Source organism: Schistocerca serialis, chromosome 5, assembly GCF_023864345.2.
Source record: "Schistocerca serialis cubense isolate TAMUIC-IGC-003099 chromosome 5, iqSchSeri2.2, whole genome shotgun sequence".
Taxonomy (NCBI): domain Eukaryota; kingdom Metazoa; phylum Arthropoda; class Insecta; order Orthoptera; family Acrididae; genus Schistocerca; species Schistocerca serialis.
The window spans coordinates 629,108,397-629,129,719 of NC_064642.1; the positions used below are offsets into that span (position 1 = coordinate 629,108,397).

The 21,323-nt window shown below is 43.6% G+C and overlaps 1 protein-coding gene across 6 annotated transcripts in view; it reads right to left on the reverse strand.

Moving 5' to 3' along the window:
* The window catches only part of LOC126480767 (protein slit), an 834,741-nt gene that overhangs the window by 79,786 nt on the left and 733,632 nt on the right, over window positions 1–21,323 (reverse strand). For 3 of the 6 annotated variants that reach the window (XM_050104062.1, XM_050104063.1, XM_050104058.1), the window contains exons 6-7: window positions 16,220–16,452; window positions 10,061–10,202 (exon numbers count right to left, since the gene is read on the reverse strand). In XM_050104062.1, the coding sequence (XP_049960019.1) occupies window positions 10,061–10,202; window positions 16,220–16,452 (375 nt within the window). Of the gene's footprint in view, window positions 1–10,060; window positions 10,203–16,219; window positions 16,453–16,657; window positions 16,764–16,968; window positions 17,075–17,590; window positions 17,697–21,323 lie in introns of all 6 variants that reach the window. The other 3 variants (XM_050104061.1, XM_050104060.1, XM_050104059.1) reach the window with 3 other exon arrangements.

A 21,323-nucleotide genomic window follows, 5' to 3' on the forward strand; every position in this document is an offset into this window, starting at 1 on the left:
TGGATGGCGCTGATTGGAATAATAGAGAATTGTGAAGGTGGTTCTATGAACAGCCTGACAAGCACTTAAATGTGATTTGCAGAGTATCCATTCAGATGTAGACGTCGATGTAGAACCTGTCCATAAAACAGGAGATAAAGCCAAAGAAGAAATCAGAGATCAAATTGGTGATAAAGAATGTAATTGTGTAAATTTTTTCACAGAATTTGTCAAGAGGATTACCATGTATCAGTGCCAGTGTAGTCAAACAGGTAAGAAACACTATTTTAAGAAGACTATGCTTTACAACTTCAAGGAACTGTTGAAAACTCAAAACTTCACACAGCTATATTACTCCAAAATTTATTACGCACCCGGTTTCAGTCGTTAACATGCCGTCTTCTGGTATGCTACGATTATGAGTTGTACCACATCTGATTATGCCGTCAAAATAAAGCTGAAGATTCCAGAATGAGATTTTCACTCTGCAGCGGAGTGTGCGCTGATATGAAACTTCCTGGCAGATTAAAACTGTGTGCCTGACCGAGACTCGAACTCGAGTTCGAGTCTCGGTCGGGCACACAGTTTTAATCTGCTAGGAAGTTTCAAAGCTGAAGATTGTCTGTTAACGACTGAAACAAATTGTAGATAAATTTTGGAAAAATACAGCTGTGTGCTATCTTGTGTTTTCAAGCTGAGAAATATGCTGCACGTCGTGACACTGCTTTATGGAGTTGATGAAGGCTTTCAAAACCTTAAGAAGAGTGCACAACATAGAACTAGAGATGAGTGGAATTTAATACGACTGCCTCCTGAACCAGCAGTACAAGAAGACAGAAACTGTCCTCAGGGTGCTGAACGAGGAAACAGATCGACAGGACATCTACAAGATTTAGGAGATCAACAACGATCTATCGAAACGTGGTACGTTACAGCCCATCGTCGATATAACTGGGGAGGAAATGTCTATCAAAAGTTCCAGAAACTTTTGTACAGAAGTGCCATGACTGTCAGTTTTATATAGTTCAATTCTTTTATCTTGGCGGTTCGCGCATGCCCGCCCAGACGCGGGAGATTGCTGCGTTGCCAGTTGTACGCGCCAAGAGAAGCAGCGCCATAGTACAGTTCGCAAACTTACGTTTAGGGGGGAGCGCGCAGTTTATGAAGTAAAGCCAGCACGGCCGCATTAACCCTTTCGCTGCTACAGAGACGTGCTCCCCGCATTCCGCGATGTGCGCGATTTTGTCATCACTGCACTGCTCGCCTGTGCAGAAACACGGTGTTTCGACTGCTTTGACACACTTTATCATTCGATTTCACAAAAACTATTTGGTCCAAAAATTTGATTTTTACACATCTTCTTGACTAATACCTTCCCCCCATAAATGACTTAATTTTGTTTCGATGTTCAACGCAGTTATTGTGCAGCATTAGATGTAGTAAACCATTGCACGAAATTTTGAAGAGTTTGCATAGCTACAAGTCCATAGCGTATACTTCTCGTATGGTCGACTTTAGTTGCCAGTAGAAATTTCAAAAAATTACATTCAAACAAATAAAATTCATGAAGTAAGACACTTCGATATTGTTTTTAAATCAAGAAAATATTAAGCACCGAGCAAGGTTTGAACTCAGAACCTTTCACTTAGCAGCCATACACTAACCATTCGCTAACGCAGCTCGTCGTTCAATATATCTCCCGGAGGACTACAAAATATCACGCAAAATACCGACAAACACTGTTGATATGATTACGAATTGCTCACGTTTCGTCGAAGTATAATAGGAAATAAACAATTACCACTGTTCTTTATTGCGAAAAATCGGTTAGTGAGAATGATACAAACGCCTTTCCTTGCTATCGCCTGAATTAGGAGGCTTATTGCTTGTTTGGTTTAATTAATTAATAGAATATGAAGCAATTGGTATGAAGAATGCTTTTTCCAAACTTTCTATAAAAGAAAGACTGCTATCAAGACATTGCTTTTGTTCAATTACTTTATTTATGACTGAACGTTTCTAAAACTGAAGACACTCGTCCGTGCTCTGCACTGCAGTCGAGCTCTGGCAACTTTGTTCTCTGTTCATTGGCTGACTGTATTTTGTGACGTCAGGTGCGCAGAACGAACCTAAACTCGGCCGCCGTCATAAATGACGCGCACTTTAGTCAGTTGTTACGTCCGCTTGCTTTGCAGTATCGTTGTGCTTACTTAATGATTTGTGTACTGAGTTAATAAACGTGCGTATTATTACACCTAATGTGGCCTATAACCGGAAAAGTATGAGTTAGGAACACGCTAGGTTGAAATGTCTTCAGCTAGAGGGAATCCCCGCTGGCACAGCGCGTGGTGCGGGACTTCCCCGCGTTTCGCGGCGTTGCCGAAACTCGGGACCGAACGCCCTCTGCGGGCGGCGCGCCTAACTATATTTTAGGAGAGTTAAGGGCTGTTCCACGGAGCGGGTGGCCGTCCATCCAAATGAGATTAGCATCTCGTCCGGCTGGCCGGACGCCTGCCGAGATTTAATTTTATTGGGCGCTGAAGGAGCTCGGATGGCCCGTGTTTCACAGTCGGGAATGTTAACTCCGCTCCGGCCGGACACTCCTGCCTCACCGCGGCAATCACTGTCAGCGCACGCCCGCTGTATTTCCCAGGCTCTCCTCTAAACTCCTCACTGTTTTGACTGCGCTACCTTCAAATGCACCGTACGTTGCGGTGCGATGCCATAACTTTCCCAGAACGGCAGCGACGTTTCGAGGTGTTCTCTTTCCGCGATCACAACTGAGAATCCTTATAAGATATGCCGCACAATGTGGTTCCCAGCAGATCTTCGAAATACATCGCTTCGGAAACCTCAGAAATTGTAATGTTCCTTCGTGCTCTCTGAAATGCTAAAAAAGAGTATTTCAGTTAAAGCTTCCGGGCTGAGAGGCCAGTTGCCAATTGCCGACATTACGTGTGAAGATGCTGCTAAGTCAGTGAATACTTTTTAGAAACAGACTGTGGCCTCTCAGGCCTTTTAATTGAAGTAAACATTGGCCTTAAAATATTTTCATTTAAATATTTTTGTATAGTTTATTTTTCTGCCTCATTTGCGCATTTTTTTACGATGTGACTAGTTTCGATCAAACTGTATCATTTTCAGATCTATGTTGTTGTGTAAAAAAAAAATGTGCAGCTGATACGAAAAAGCAAATGATCTATAAAACTTGGATTTTATCCATACTGGATGAGAGGTCGTGGTTGTGCATGTCAATGTTAAAAAATATATGGGCTCAACCACTTGTTTATAGTGTAAAACACTAAGATTGACGCGTTTCGGAAGTCAAGCTTCCATTATCAGAATAAGTAAAAGAACCTGTTAAAACTCGCTAAAATGGAACATGCACCAGGCACAAAAAATTGATAATAAAATTAAAACATCGTGGCTACTTCCCTTCTTGCAGCCGTGTCTTCCAAGGTGCATCTCCACATAGTCGTCAAAATATAAAAAACTCTAAAATAGTGTCGCCTATGCTGTTCAACATCTAACCACATGGCTCTCTCCTCTATCATCGTAAACCGCCCGTGCGTCTTCGTTGATACCACACACCACGTAGCCAAACACGACACTGAAACGCGAGTGAGCTCACGCGCAAGTGAACCAGGAAGTCACAGAGATGTCTATACCAACAGATAACGTATACATGTTCCAAGGACCTCATGAAATGATGGTATCCTGCCAATTGCTAAAAATGTAGTTACTAAAAGAAACCAGTGAAATGTCTGAAAAAGTTATTTGTATCACCAGTTAGCTGTTCATTCAGTGTGTTCTGATTATCCACGCTATGTATCGTAATTTCCAGCTGTTCTAGTAGATCTAGCTTTTTGCCTTTGCCCTGTCTATGTAAAATAACGAGATCCTGATCTATTCACAACTTGGGGTGTCCCGTTTCTCAAATATGCGTGGCTACAGCTGACTTTTCTGAATTATTAAGCCGGAAAGCATCGCTATGTTCTTTGTAACGTACTTTAAAGGACCTACCAGTTTGGCCTACACAGCTTGTCTTGCACGTGTTACACTGAATTTTATAGACCTCAGCTCTCTCACATTTATCGCTTTCCTGCTGTAAATTATTTCTTAGTTTAAACCGCAGCGTATTATTGGTCTGAAAAGCGGTATCAACTTTAAAAGGTTTGAAAATGTCAGCCACTTTTTGCGAAATATCACCGAAGTATGGTATTGTGACTCTCGTAATATTATTTGCGGTTTCTTCCTTGAATTCGCGCGCTGTTTCTGTCGTATTAATTTATTGACAACGTTTTGGTGATATCCGTTAGCTCTGGCTAGTTGTTTCACGATGTTCAGCTCAGTCATTCTGTCTTCTTCATTCATAGGGACTCTAAAGGCTCTACCTATCAAATATCTAAAAGCAGAAAGTTTCTGGCTATTTGGATGGCAGGAACTATTTTGTATCAACACATCAGTTGTGGTTGGTTTCCTAAATATTTTAAAAACATGTCTACCATTTTGTTTCCTAATACTTAAGTCGAGAAATTGCAGTTCACCATTTTTCTCTTCTTCCACAGTGAATTCGATTTTACTGTGTAACTCGTTAAATTTATTTACTATTTCTGCAACTTCTTTTTCTTGTACATCAATAAGAAGCAGCGTATCATCTACATAGCGTTTGTAATATACAACTTTATCCACGGGATGTTGCGGGTTAACGAGGAGTCTTTTTTTCCAAATGATTTATAAAGATGTCAGCTATGGTTCCAGATATACTGGAACCCATAGCCAGTCCATCTTTTTATTGTTAAAAGAAAAATAATTATATTTCAGAACGAATTCTAACAGTTCGATGAATTCGACTATTTCTTGCTGAGACAGTGTTTTGCACTCAAGCAAATTTTCTTTGATGACCTTAACGGCCTCATTTACCGCCACATTCGCATAAAGGTTTTTAATGTCTAGAGATACTAGGCGGGCCGTGTCAGCGATCAAAGCTGAATTATTAGTGATTGAAAACTTATCCTCGAACACGAAAGATTCTTTTAAAATTTTATCGAGCATTTTAGTAATTTTGCATAAAGGACTGTTTCTAGAATTCACAATTACTCTAGCAGGACAATTTTCCTTATGTACCTGAAACTGGGATCTAAGTCGTGGAGCTTTCGCATTCATGACGGAGCAGCGTATTTTTTCTTTTTCTGTGAAGAGGAAGAAAGTCCTCTTCAACAGCTTTTTTTAACTCGGCTTGTACCTTTTTTGTTAAATCAATGCCGATTTCTGTAATATCGTTTTCCGAAACGAACTGTAATGTTTTATTAATGTACTGCTCTTTACTAACAATAACAATAGAATTTGATTTGTCCGCTTTGGTAACTATTGCGTTATTTGAATCAAGCTTTTCGTTAATAGAAGTAACAGTTTTGTAATCTTTACTATGACTGTAAGCTTCATTCGAAATTTTATTTTGTTCAGCTTTAATTGCTTTTGCTAATTTATGCCCCACATGTCCTTTTTCATTTGTATTTAGTTTAGCAACATCTGCTGCGATTTTTGGGGGTTGCCACAACCAAATCTTTTATTACTTTTTTATTTAAAGCCGGTTGTACATTAAATTTTAGCCCATTACTATGTCTATAAAACATTTAAATTTCAACACAGTTGGTGAATTCTCCGGCGAAGAACATTTCGGCTGTAGTGAATGTCTTCATTCTTTTGTACGTAAGTATTGCACATTACTTCCTTAGTCCTGCAACCATACGAGATAATGGGACTTTGGTAATTGTCTAAATTGTATCCAGAAACGCCTAGGGGAAACGTGGACTATTTGAAAACAGAGGAACTATATGGGATACAAAATCAGCTCCCTGTTTCTGAAGCGACTGAGATAATACAGAACACTTTGATAAGAAGTTACAGCCTATCAAAGGTTTGTGCAGATTTATGTAGGCTCCCATAAGGCGACCTAGAAGCTGCTGCTGGCTAGTCCTCGAGTGGTGAGTCTCAACAACTTCACTGTTTAGACATTATACAGTTAATCACCTAAGTTGTGATGCTTGTGAAAGTGATTTGGTTTTGGTAGATTTCACCAAAAAAAGGGAAATCTTTAACAACAACTGTTTCTTTACTTGCACAGTATAACTAAACTTCTGATGTTTCTGGAACGGAAAGATTAGAATCAGCGTGTTTTAGCAGCATTGACTTATGGAAATCAGATACTGAGGATAATATTTTGAAAAGGAAACAGATGGTTTCCTTGTCAGAAATGGCACTGTCACTCAAACTGTGGGCTTTATATCTCTGACGCCAGTATATTGTAGAATTTTGGAGAATGTGTATTAAGGCGTTTCTGGAGGCCAAAGATTCCATTGCAGGTTTCAATATGGATTCTTAAATCAACGATCGCGTGAAACCCAGCTCATTCAGTTAGTTATTGAGACTTAGAAAGCAGCAGAAACGCGCGTCTCGGTAGATTTCGTGTTCCTTGAGTTCAAGAAAGCGTTTTATACGGTTCTGCACTGTCGCGTGATGAACGAAATAAGAGCATATGGACTGCCAGACAAACTGTGTGATTGGGTCGACGAGTTTCTAGCAAACAGAACACAGTGTAGCATTGTCAAAAGAAATCTTCAAGAGTGTTAAGGACCATTATTTTTACAATATCTATAAATAACCAAGTCCATAACGTAGGAACTTCAGTGACGGTTTTTGTGTGTGATTCTGTTGTACAACAGAGAAGTCTTAGGAAGACTTGCAGAAGATCAATGCTTAGGGGAGAAACTGGCAATTGACCCACAACAAAATGTAGCGTATTGTGCATACATCGCCACGAAGATCCATTATTGTGCGATTAGGTGATTACACAAAGAAACACTGCAAACAATAATATCCATAAAATGTCTAGGAGTAAGCACAAAGCATACAGAGTGACAAAGTGAAACGATCACATACAACTACGCAGATGTCAGACTGAAATCCATCAGAAGAATCGTCGGAAGTTTATTCCACCCACAAATGAAGTAGACCTCGGGCAACATATGGGGTCACCTGTGAAGAAATGCATTTTTTATGTAATATTGCTGAACAGGTTGTCAAGGGGTTGACACACAATGTCCACGAGATTCCTGCACAATGTTCTACTTTTAAACATCATAGAACATCCTATGCTACATCTTTTACCCCTTTTTTTGTTTATATTTCTTTTCGGCAGAACATGACTAGACTTGTTTTGGTTTGGTTGATTCTTTCTTTATGCTACAACATTTTTCGGTAATGCAGTAAGAAACTACTGACTTCGAAGGTGTGTGTATATACACTGCCAGAAAAAATTTAGTACACCCTTTTAGAGGTTTCTATTTAATTCAATTAGTTTCGCGGTTTTAGAGTCATATCTCGAGGTACACAGACTTATTTAATGAGTTGATGACCAAACAATCTTTACCCAATTGTGATAAAACTGTTTAACCGTCAAGATATTGGTAATCCAATTTAAAATAGGGCAGAATGCAGGGAGTGTCATCCCGATACTGGAAAACTAAGGCTTAACGCCGTCATGACTACACGGTGTTCGCAGTGGCCACCTCGACGAAGTTATAGTGGTATACACTGCACCCTCCGTGGCTTGTGGAACACAGATGTAGGTCCTCGATGCCGGACAGACGCATATTGAGATTCTCTATGAGAGACAGGAAAACAAGTGCGTCATGGAACAGACTGAGGTGGAGGTCGTAATTAAATCTGTAATGAAATGGAGGTACTCTATTTACCCAAGAGAAAGTGTGTTCGATGCTTGGTAAGAGTTATTTCCCGGGTTGAAAAAGATAAGAAAACGGTTGGTAGTCGACGACCTGATGAAAGGTGAGGAGATTACGTACGTACACATGTAGAGGCACGTGGGAGCTGAAGACGATTAAGGCAGGGCTGGGCAAATGCAAGAATATGGGCACTGGCGCCGCAGAGGATCACACAGCCTGCCCCACTCCCACTCACGCTCTCTCTCTCTCTCTCTCTCTCTCTCTCTCTATGAATGCTGAGTTCCCCTTCCATCACACTAACCGTTCTAGCAGAGCCCGTTTCAAGTACCCGTGCTTACCTAATCGGCCGCTTGACCTTGTTAGTATTCACTATGTTAAACTCTTATTTCTCCTAATAATACAGAATTACAGAGAAGAAAATGGCCTCAAACCGAAAATCAAATGAAACTTTACGCTTCAATCCAGATTGAGAAAAAATTACTTTTTAATTGAAACACAACGGTAAATCTAGTGATGTAAAACCATTGGAGTAAAAAGAATATACTTAAGCGATATTCCCCACTGCTTCGTAAGAAATTAATCGTCAATTTGAATACTGAAGAAAAGAAAGCGACTTCTCGAAAAAAAAACAAGTAAGTAGACATTTGTCATTTTTTGGAAATTATTACTGTCATTGAGGATCCATTGCCCTCAATTTTACTCCGTCCTTGTCAAGTATTTACAAGGAAAAAAATCATGCGAAGCTCAATTATGCTGCAACGAAATTGAGCTATTACATAGATCTTAAAACAGTGAAAGTAGCGCGTCCATCCCACGATGGAGGATATGTGAAATAATTGCTTTTTGTCTGCGCAATAATTTTATGCCCAGTGAAAATTTCCCCTTTCAATGAGAGGAGCTCGTAGACATACTGTATAAATATATACTTTTATGGATATGGTGTCTGTTCTGGCAATACCACCCATGACCTCCTTCTTCTATGCGGATGCACACATATTACCCGAACTATTACGGGACTTGGTAAGAATGTCTTCCACGAGTAATGAGTGTGTTGAGTAGGGACACTATGAATGTAGTGTGTGGACATATAAGGTGAGAATGTGGGTCTCGCGGGAGGCGTGGGCGAGATAGTCCCTGTAGTCGTACTATCCTCTGTGTCCTCGGTAGCTCAGATGGATAGAGCGTCTACCATGTAAGCAGGAGATCCCGGATTCGACTCCTGGTCGGGACACACATTTTCACCTGTCCCCGTTGATATATATCAACGCCCGTCAGCAACTGAAGGTACTAATGTATAATTCTAATTTCGTACTGAATAAATGGTGAACCACGTGGAAGAAACGGTCCGGCACACAGTTTTAATCTGCCCGGTAGTTTCTGTACAGGGTTATTCAGAAACATCCTGTGGTTTCAGAAGACAACTGTGCGAAAGAGGTAAATATTCGTCGTTTTTTCTCTTTGGGTTTGGATGAAAGGACTGATTTATGTCGCTCAAAATTGGCATGTTTATAGAGACGCTGACGCGGAGTTGAATGAGATGGAGAAAGTCCTTGATTTGGTCACCCTATATGACAGAACCCGAATTAATTATCTGTCTGACGTTTAACTATTAAAAAGCCTGTGCAGTTTGTAAGCGTAAAGCTCACATTAGCCATGGGTGCGGTGCACCGTTTCTTCCGGTTCTATTTGAACTGCAGCACTGGTAGTGCGTATGATAGACACTGTTTGAGTGTTTAGTGTGGAGTCTGTCTAGTCTGGGGCCGGATTGTGGACGCTGGACGCATTGACGCTTTATATGCATTAAGGTGGTAACACAGAGACGAAACAATGTCGCGAGTGATTTAGTCAGGACGTATCTTACATTGCTTATGTCATTTGTTTAACATTTTAATAGTTTTGGTCGGAAGACAAAATAAATATGCTATTTGCTGGTTACCGGTTCTTGCTGACTAACAACCATCCGGAGGTCGGGGTAAAAATCGTAGAGGGACCCCAAGAGATGAATAGAGTAAGCAGATTCAGAGGGATGTAGGTTGCAGTAGTCACTCGGAGATAAAGAGGCTTACAGAGAATAGAGGAGCGTGGAGAGCTGCATCAAAACCAGTGTTTAGACTGGGACCACAACAACAACAGTAGAGAGCTTATAATTTCCAGTAAACAAGACGATCGAAGCCTTCATCCACCAGAACTGTGACCTATTGTAAACAAAACACGCGAATGCTATCTAAACTGAAACGCGCGAAAAAAAACATCCGTGTAACACATGACATTGCACTTCAGAGCGTGTACCGACAGGTTAATATTGTTGGCGAAAAGTTAGATGGTGAGGTACTCACAGCTCGGCCGTGGAGTCCGGCAGTTGGTCGGGCAGGCGGGCTAGTGCCTTGTCCTTGCAGTCCACGATGGCGTCGGCACAGCGGCACGGGTGCGAGCACTGCGGCTCCGCAGAGCACTCGCCACTGGGTCGCTCCACCAGACCTGCAACACGGCACAGCGGATCTCGATACAGGTCGGCCGTCATTCTGACCACCACTTACAGTTATATGCTAGGACTTTGATTTCACAGTCACTTAAATGTCATCACTTTGCACGTTTCAGTGCGCTCTTTTCCCACTTCCACTGTTTCGTTCCGCTTTCCCCATGTGGGCATATATTAAACGCTCATGCATAATCTATACAGGGTTCCACAATGCTGTGAGGGCGGATCGTGAGTCGTGCTTAGGTACCTCAGCTGGTAGACGACTTGCTTACGAAAGGCAAAGGTCCCTAGTTCGAGTCTCGGTCCCGCACACTGTTTTAATCCGCTAGGAAGTCTCTGTACAGGGTTGTTAAGAAATGCCTCCGTGGTTTCAGAAGACAACTGGCCGAAAACTACAAGACAGACAAACAAACATCAGTAGACAGAGCACCTCCCCAGAGTCTTTAGCTTATGTTACAGCTAAGGAAGAGTTTTACACCTTGAACTAGTTCTCAGACTTTCGCCTCTAGCCAGCCCTGTAATAAGAATTTAATACATTTTCTTACTCCATTATGAACTGATAAGCATTAACTTTACGTATGCTGTGGTCTTTTTCTAAAATTGTAAGAATTATTCCGTAAAAGCAACGTTCTTCTAAGTTCGGAAGTCTGTTCCACGGTACAACATGCTGATATACCTAGAAACGAATGTTCTACTCAAATTTAAAAGTGTTGCAATCGAAAAAATCTTGATTCATTAGAAGATATCATATGTTCCATGGTGGACCTTCCTTTCCAAAATACACAGATTCATCCACACAGTATGCCACTAGTTTTAAAAATATACAGAATTTTATTTACTATGAAAATCCGTACCTGAAGAATTAACAATAGGCTCCAAATACCTTTAATATATTTTACAGCACTTAATTATGTAGAACTCGTAATATTTACAACCTCGTGTCTCACAACAACAAAAACAGTAAAAAAGGCCAGAAACTGCATATAGCGGTCTGTAGTGTGCATTCCTTCATGCGATTCTAAAATCGGTCGCCTGATTGAAACACCTACCAGGAAACATCACGTGTTCCTAGGTACACTGTTCTCCAGTTACAGCAGTCTCCCTTCCTCATTATACTAGTAAGCACACGAATTGCCTGCGAAAGTGTACAGCAGCCCGCTTTGGAAATACGTTTTAAAAACACTAAATATTATTGTATTCACATTACTTTCTGTAAACATGTGGTACAGGTACACTATTGTCTGTATATCCTTTTTCATAGATTTATACATTTTGCTTTTCGAATTTTGGTTGATTCCGGAGATAAACTATGTGTGAAAAGTGATTTATCCATTTAGAGCACCTTTAGGCTGACTCCTACGATCATTGATAGTTTTTGTGGCGCAAGAGAATACATTATTTCAGTCTGCCGTCGGGCTTGGAGCTTCGCCCTGACAACGTATTGTCCAAAGAATAAATCACGTATCTTCTTGTATCCTGTAATTTTGAGGCAGCTAATGTAGTATAGTGACCTAGATACAAATGATCACTTACGCACGCTCGTCCTGTATTAATGTCACTTTTAGTAAGAATAAGTTATATGACGAACGTTTTATGGATATATATAAGAGTCGATCAAAAAGATGCTGTATGAGTGATTTGCTGCAAAGTATATGCAATTCAACGCGGAGATGCGGGTATGTGAACATCAACATGTAGGCAAGGGGTTAGTGTGACATTCAATGGAAAATTTGAGATTGCCTCTTTTGTTTGGTTTTCGATCATTGTACCTAATTATGGTTTTTCACACAGCATATAGATGACTGAAGTTAGTCTGTTTTTTGACCTAGTTTGTCATTTTACTGATTTTCAAGAATGTGAGTCGAACACTTGATCGAAGTACATAACTGTGCGCCTACGTGCCACGCCGCACTGCCTGTCCTACTGCATCGCGGGCTGCCTACACAGCGCGGCGCTAACTGCGCGACACGGCAGCGTCTTGTCTTTGCGGTGGCGTGTGTTGTTGCTTCACTTCAGCAATGTTACAAGACAAGAGTCCGGCTAATGCCGAAATATGCAGTACTGGCTAGTCTCGAGGTGAATCGATTACATGAGTATTCCCATTTGGTGGGCGAATGGCTATGATCTCTAAGTGACCGACAAGGTTGACGCTGAAAAGCACTGGAAACATTCTGAGTATGACAGCCTCAGCTGCCGCTTCATATTGAAAAGATGGTAGGAAACTGGTCTAGGGACGTCAGTGGAATAATTACAGTTTTTTGTTCAATTTAAGGGAATCGCTGAGCAACTCATGTACAATTTTTTTGACATCAATGAAGTATTAAATCCTTCTAATGTTTTTACGATAGCGTTTTTATCACCCAGCTAGAGATCACAGCTTCACCGTCAAAACTTCATTTTCCGGAACGAGTTTTCTCTCTGAAGTGGAGTCCGCACTGATATGAAACCTACTGGCGCATTAAAACTGTGCACACGAGCCTGAGACTTTTCTCTGTCTACTTAGCTATCCCAGTACCATTCATGACATACCCCCACAGATTTACTTACCTTACTCATCTACTACCTGCAAACATCACAGAAGTTTTCCCACACAAACTGTGGGAATAGCATTTGCGGAACAAATACTGTGGAGAAATGGCTCAGCTACAAACCTATGGCATTGTTTCTAGGTTTATTTTCACTCTGCAGCGGAGTCTCCACTGGTTTAGAATTTTCTGGCGGATTAAAACATCTAGAAGTACAGAGGCCAAATAATAACGCTGTTGAATAGGCAGATTTTATTATTAAATTTTCCATTCATTCCATTGTCTCATTTTTGCCAACAATATTTCGGGTACCAGTTATGGTACACATATAATATGAAGACGCTTACTGGTAAACCGAAACCGTTTATATAGTTACAATTAAATTATATTGCGATCAAGACTATTAACATTTGTAATAAGAATAGTCACTCTGTGAACCACTAATGGCAAAATGGTGCGTAATTGAGAAAAATGGCCACACTAATGGTACGGAAAAGGTGTCAAGGCGTTTACTCCAACTAGAATTAGTTAGTTCAATATGAGACACGTAATACTACAGGTCAAACTGACTTTTAAATAGTTTTGTGTACTGGACTGTTATCCATTTTCTATCCCTAATTCACGTTATTTAAAACTGTTATGTTATATTTGGCCTAATACAAAAATCCGATTGTAACCGGTCTGCTCTAGCCACTTGTTACTGCTTCATCAATAAGTCTAGAAAATATGTCCGAAAATTAGAACAATCAACAAGGGATGCTGTTGCGATGGCACTGCCCACATTACCCAGCTAGGGAGCGAAAGTGGCCACTGTGTAAGACTCCAGAAAAAAGATTATAGTTTATATATGCTATTTTCTTTCTGACCAAAAAATATTTGGTGTGGTACCTTATACTATGTAGATTCAAAACGTGTAAAAGGTAGTCTTCTATCAACAACCACGGTTCGCTGAAAATTCAGTTTCGCTTAGAGGAACCGCTTTACCGCACCTTCCCTTACTCTAAGGAAAACTATCATATAATCCTGTCCATGAGTGATCAACAAATTTTAGATATGTTAATTTTATTAACATACTTAATACTGTTGGTATTACCGTAAGTTTTAAAACTTATGTAAGCTAAAGAAAAGAAAACTGAGGCTCTGTTAGATGACGACCAATATGGCTTTAGGAAAGGTAAAGACACTGTAGAGGCCATGTTACCGTTGCACTTGATAATGAAAGCAAGCCAACAAAATCAAGGTACGTTCTAGCATTTGACGACCTAGAAACAGCATTCGTCGATGTGAAATGGTGAAAGGTGTTCGAAATTCTAAACAAAAATGCGAGTAAACTATAGAGAGGGACGAGAAATATACATTTTGAACAAGAACGAAGAGCAAACGATAATAATGCGGACGAAGAACGAAGTGCCCACATTAAAAAGAATGTCAGACACGGATACAGTATTTCGACTCTCATTGTACACATGGAAGAAGCAATGACGGAAATAGGAAAGATTCAAGACTGGGATTAAAATTCAGGGAGAAGAAAGTCAGCACTAAGATGCGCTGTCGACATTATTGTCGTCAGTGAAAGCGAAGAATTACATGTCGTTTTTTTGCAATGAACAGTCTAACGAGTACAGAATAAGGATCGAGACTAACTGAATAAAGATGAAAAAAATGAGGACGAGCGGAAATGAGATTAGCGATAAACTTAACATTTGTGACCATGGAGTAGACGAAGTGAAGGTTTTCTGCTATGCTGTAGGCAAAACAACATGCGTCAAAGCAAGGAGGACATAAAAGAACAGACTAGCATTCCTGGACAAAACAAACCGACTAGTCTCACACACTGGACTTAATTTGAGGAGGACCTTTCTTATGTCTTAATGATAGCATCGCACAGTGGAACCGGAGAAGAAATCGCGTGAGGAGGCGCATTCGGGAGAATGACGGTTCAAACTCGCATCTGGGAATTTTGATTTAGCTTTTACCTGCTTTCCCTAAATCGCTTCAGGCAAATGCCGGTATGGTTCCTTTGAAAGGGCACGGCCGACTTCCTTCCCCATCCTTCCCTAATCCAATGAGACCAATAACGTCGCTTTTTGGTCCCACCCTCCCCAAATCAACCAACCAACAAACCAACCAAACGGAGAAGAAGAGATCGAAGCATTTGAGATATATAAATCCGCGCCAATAGCTGAGTGACCAGCGTGGCGGTCTGTCACGCCAAGGGGCCCGGGTTCGATTCCCGGCTGGGTCGGAGATTTTCTCCCATCAGGGACTGGGTGTTGTGTTGTCCTCATTATCATTTCATCATCACCAGTGGAAGGCAACGGGAAACCACCACTGGAATCACTTCCCTAGACGCTCATGCGGTGGACCTCTCTGATGAGGCTTCCCCCATGACAAGACCTGTCGTAAGGCAGCACACACAAAAAAAGAGATATATGAAGATGGTATCTGTTGCTTCGGACATATATATTCGGACATGTCCGGAAATTCGGATACCATTGGTGATCTTGCAGTTCTCGAAGAATGAAATTACAATGAAATCTAAACCTGTAGCTGCTTACAGGCGTTGATTAATATCAACGGGGACAGTTGAAAATGTGTGTCCTGAGCGGGACTCGAACCCGGGATCTGCTGTTTACATGGCAGACGCTCTATCCGTCTGAGCCACCGAGGACACAGTCCAAAAGAATAGATACCATCTCCATATAGATAAGGCTTACCAGTCAATGATCTTCTTCAGTGCGGATGCACTCACATTGCCCGAAGCTTTAAGAGAGTCGGTAGATTGACTGCCGCGAGTAATGAGTATAGTGGGCAGGGGCACTTCAGATGTAGTGTGTGGACAGTAAGCTGGGAATGTGGGTCTTATGGGGAGCGTGCCAGAGATAAGTCCCTGCAGTTGCACTATCCTCTGTGTCCTTAGTGGCTCAGACGGATAGAGCGTCTGCCATGTAAGCAGGAGAACCCGGGTTCGAGTCCCGGTCGGGGACACACATTTTCAACTGCCCTGTTGATATTCATCAACGCCTGTAAGCAGCTAAAGGTCTGGATTTCATTGTAATTTCATTTGAGATATGGTCCTATAGAAGGATGCAAAAAATTAGGTGGGGCAATAAGATACGAAATGAAGAGATTCTCACCAGAATCGATGAAGAAGGCGACATACGGAAAACACTGACAAGAAGAAGGCATACTATGATAGGATGTGTGTTAATACGTCAAGGAATAACTTCCATGGTACTAAAAGTAATTGTAGAGGCTAAAAATTGCAGGAGAAATCTAGGGATATATCCAGCAGTTGGGGGGGAAGTGACATTATGTGAGGAGTTAGTGGCAGCCCACATCAGAAACCAGTCAAAAAAACTGTTGAAAAAGAATGCAAAAACGTTCAGTCAATGTGTTCATCGCATAACGCTTTCCATTTTCTAGTGTGTGAGTGACAACTTTCGGATTGGAGCTAACGACTAGGAAAACTATGGCAGCACAGTACTGACCAGAGCACTTGAAGTCGTGGTCGTGTAGCGTGGCGATGGCGTGGCCCTTGACCTGGTTGGGCGAGAAGCAGCGGGCGTGCACGGCGAGGCGCGGTGCGCGCCGCAGGAAACGAGCCAGCCACGAAAGGTGGCAGTCGCAGTGCAGCATGTTGTCCGCCAGTCGCAGCGTGCGCAGCCGCGACAGCTCACCCAGCGCCGCACTCAGCGACGTCAAGTTGTTGCTGTGCAGCGTCCTGCCAACACAACAAAATAAAATACTAAGTTGTGGGGCAGCCATGACAGGTGGTATTCACATTGTGAAGCATATTGTTTGCCAGCTGCATCACATGTAGGTGCGACAGCTCACGCAAGCTGCACGCAGCGACGTCAGGTTGTTGCTGTGCAGCATACTGCCAACACAAAAATATAAAACACTGTGTCTAGGGCCAGCCACGACAAGTGGCAGTCGCAGTGCAGCATGTTGTCCGCTAGTCGCAGTGTACGCAGCCGCGACAGCTCACCCAGCGCAGCACTCAGCGACGTCAAGTTGTTGCTGTGCAGCGTCCTGCCAACACAACAAAATAAAATACTAAGTTGTGGGGCAGCCATGACAGGTGGTATTCACATTGTGAAGCATATTGTTTGCCAGCTGCATCACATGTAGGTGCGACAGCTCACGCAAGCTGCACGCAGCGACGTCAGGTTGTTGCTTCGCAGCATACTGCCAACACAAAAATATAAAACACTGTGTCTAGGGCCAGCCACGACAAGTGGCAGTCGCAGTGCAGCATGTTGTCCGCTAGTCGCAGTGTACGCAGCCGCGACAGCTCACCCAGCGCAGCACTCAGCGACGTCAAGTTGTTGCTGTGCAGCGTCCTGCCAACACAACAAAATAAAATACTAAGTTGTGGGGCAGCCATGACAGGTGGTATTCACATTGTGAAGCATATTGTTTGCCAGCTGCATCACATGTAGGTGCGACAGCTCACGCAAGCTGCACGCAGCGACGTCAGGTTGTTGCTGTGCAGCATACTGCCAACACAAAAATATAAAACACTGTGTCTAGGGCCAGCCACGACAAGTGGCAGTCGCAGTGCAGCATGTTGTCCGCTAGTCGCAGTGTACGCAGCCGCGACAGCTCACCCAGCGCCGCACTCAGCGACGTCAAGTTGTTGCTGTGCAGCGTCCTGCCAACACAACAAAATAAAATACTAAGTTGTGGGGCAGCCATGACAGGTGGTATTCACATTGTGAAGCATATTGTTTGCCAGCTGCATCACATGTAGGTGCGACAGCTCACGCAAGCTGCACGCAGCGACGTCAGGTTGTTGCTGTGCAGCATACTGCCAACACAAAAATATAAAACACTGTGTCTAGGGCCAGCCACGACAAGTGGCAGTCGCAGTGCAGCATGTTGTCCGCTAGTCGCAGTGTACGCAGCCGCGACAGCTCACCCAGCGCAGCACTCAGCGACGTCAAGTTGTTGCTGTGCAGCGTCCTGCCAACACAACAAAATAAAATACTAAGTTGTGGGGCAGCCATGACAGGTGGTATTCACATTGTGAAGCATATTGTTTGCCAGCTGCATCACATGTAGGTGCGACAGCTCACGCAAGCTGCACGCAGCGACGTCAGGTTGTTGCTTCGCAGCATACTGCCAACACAAAAATATAAAACACTGTGTCTAGGGCCAGCCACGACAAGTGGCAGTCGCAGTGCAGCATGTTGTCCGCTAGTCGCAGTGTACGCAGCCGCGACAGCTCACCCAGCGCAGCACTCAGCGACGTCAAGTTGTTGCTGTGCAGCGTCCTGCCAACACAACAAAATAAAATACTAAGTTGTGGGGCAGCCATGACAGGTGGTATTCACATTGTGAAGCATATTGTTTGCCAGCTGCATCACATGTAGGTGCGACAGCTCACGCAAGCTGCACGCAGCGACGTCAGGTTGTTGCTGTGCAGCATACTGCCAACACAAAAATATAAAACACTGTGTCTAGGGCCAGCCACGACAAGTGGCAGTCGCAGTGCAGCATGTTGTCCGCTAGTCGCAGTGTACGCAGCCGCGACAGCTCACCCAGCGCAGCACTCAGCGACGTCAAGTTGTTGCTGTGCAGCGTCCTGCCAACACAACAAAATAAAATACTAAGTTGTGAGCCAGCCATGACAGGTGGTATTCACATTGTGAAGCATATTGTTTGCCAGCTGCAGCACGTTTAGGTGCGACAGCTCACGCAGGCTGCACGCAGCGACGTCAGGTTGTTGCTTCGCAGCATCCTGCCAACACCAAAATGTAAAACACTGTGTATAGGGCCAGCCATGACAGGTGGCAGTCGCAGTGGAGCATGTTGTCCGCCAGTCGCAGCGTGCGCAGCCGTGACAGCTCACCCAGCGCCGCACTCAGCGACGTTAAGTTGTTGCTGTGCAGCGTCCTGCCAACATAACAAAATAAAATACTAAGTTGTGGGGCAGCCATGACAGGTGGTATTCACATTGTGAAGTATATTGTTTGCCAGTTGCAGCACATGTAGGTGCGACAGCTCACGCAGGCTGCACGCAGCGACGTCAGGTTGTTGCTATGCAGCATACTGCCAACACAAAAATATAAAACACTGTGTCTAGGGCCAGCCATGACAGGTGGCAGTCGCAGTGGAGCATGTTGTCTGCCAGCCAAAGCGTGTGCAGCCGCGACATCTCACTCAGCGCCGCACTCAGTGACGCGAGGCTGTTGCTGTGCAGCGTCCTGCCAACACAACAAAATAATACATAGTGACACGGGACAGTCGCGACAGGTGGCAGTCACAGTGAAGTATGTTTTCCGTCAGCCACAGTGTGCGCAGTCGTGACAGCTCACCCAGTGCCGCACTCAGCGACGTCAAGTTGTTGCTGCGCAGCGTCCTGCCAAAACAAAGTAAAACGATAAGGTGTGGGCGAGCAACGACAGGCTGCAGTTGCACTGCAGCATGTTGTCCGCCAGCCGCAGTGTGTGCAACCACAACAGCTCCCCTGCACTGCACTGGCGATCTCAGGATGCTGCTACGCAGCGTCCTACCAACATGGCAAAACAAAATATTGAGGCACGGGCCAGCCACGACTGGTGGCAGTTGCAGCACAGAATGTTTTCCACCTGCTGCAGCATGCACAGTTGTGACAGGCCACCCAGTGTTGTTATCAGTGTCATATCATTGTTGGTGTACAGCTTCCTAACAACACACACACACACACACACACACACACACACACACAAACACACACACAAAAAAAAGGAACAGACGTATCAAATCGGCAAGTGGTATCATAATTGACGGCAAGTCTTTACAAACTTATCTAGAGCTGCGAATCTTCATTCCTTCCCAGCGAGGCACTGCCATGTTGAATAATCAGGTTTCTGTAGTTTATTCGCTCACGAAAGACGCGAATAACCGGCAGAAACCCGATTATTCAACACATACATAAATCTTTTGACATGACATATATTTTGAAAAAAGTCTAAAAATTTATTCTCTCACTCACACAAATGTCTTTTGTTCCCAGAATATTTCTAAAACCTTACATTTACAAAAAATATAGCTTTATTCTGAACTGTCTTAAATCTTAAAAGCAGAAATCGTAGTACCTCTAATTTGATTCACCGAATGTTCTGGATGCTTCTGGAATAACATAGCAGTCCATAATTACGAAAGTATTGCTGGTGTAGAATCTTGTGCACAAACTGACCTATCGATTACGCTCCATAAATTTTAGATGGGATTCATGTCGGGCGATCTGGGTGGCCAAATCATTCGCTCGAATTCTCCACAATGTTCTCCAACCAATTACAAACAGTAGTGGCCTGGTGATATGGCAAATAGTCATGAAAGGCTGCAAATGGTCTCCAAGTAGGTGAAAACAACCATTGCCAGTTAGTGATGGTTCAGTTCGACCAGAAGTCCCAGTACATTCCATATAACAGAGGCCACACCATTATGGAGTCATCACCAGCTTGTGCAGAGCCGTGTTGACAACTTGGCTACATGGCTCTGTGGCGTCTGCGCCACACTCTGACGCTACAGTCAACTCTTTATCAGCTGAAATCGGGACTCATCTGATCATGCCACAGTTTTCCAGTATCTAGTATTCAACCGATACGGTCACGAGCCCAGGTCAGGCGCTGCAGGCGATGTCGTGCTCTTAGCAAAGCCGCTCGCATCTGTCGTCTGCTGCCTCAGGCCAAATTTCGCCGCACTGTCCTAACGGATACGTTCGTCATACGTCCCACATTGATTTCTGTGGTCGTTTCGTGCGGTGTTGCTTATATGTTAGCACTGGCAACTCTACGCAAACACCATTGCTCTCGGTCGTTAAGTGAAAGCCGTCGTCACTGCGTTGTCCGTGGTGAGAGGTAACGCCTGTAATTTGGTATTCTCGAGAGACTCTTGGCACTGTGGGTCTCGAAATATTGAACTCCATAACGATTTCCGAAATGGAATGTCCCATGCGTCTAACTCCAACTACCATTACGCACTCGAAATCTGTTAATTCTCGTCATGCGTCGATAATCACATTGGAAATCATTTGAAACGAATAATCTGAGTACAAATGACAGCTCAGTCGATGCACTGCCCTTTTACACCTCGTGTACGCGAGAATCCACCAGTTATATACACTCCTGGAAATGGAAAAAAGAACACATTGACACCGGTGTGTCAGACCCACCATACTTGCTCCGGACACTGCGAGAGGGCTGTACAAGCAATGATCACACGCACGGCACAGCGGACACACCAGGAACCGCGGTGTTGGCCGTCGAATGGCGCTAGCTGCGCAGCATTTGTGCACCGCCACCGTCAGTGTCAGCCAGTTTGCCGTGGCATACGGAGCTCCATCGCAGTCTTTAACACTGGTAGCATGCCGCGACAGCGTGGACGTGAACCGTATGTGCAGTTGACGGACTTTGAGCGAGGGCGTATAGTGGGCATGCGGGAGTCCGGGTGGACGTACCACCGAATTGCTCAACACGTGGGGCGTGAGCTCTCCACAGTACATCGATGTTGTCGCCAGTGGTCGGTGGAAGGTGCACGTGCCCGTCGACCTGGGACCGGACCGCAGCGACGCACGGATGCACGCCAAGACCGTAGGATCCTACG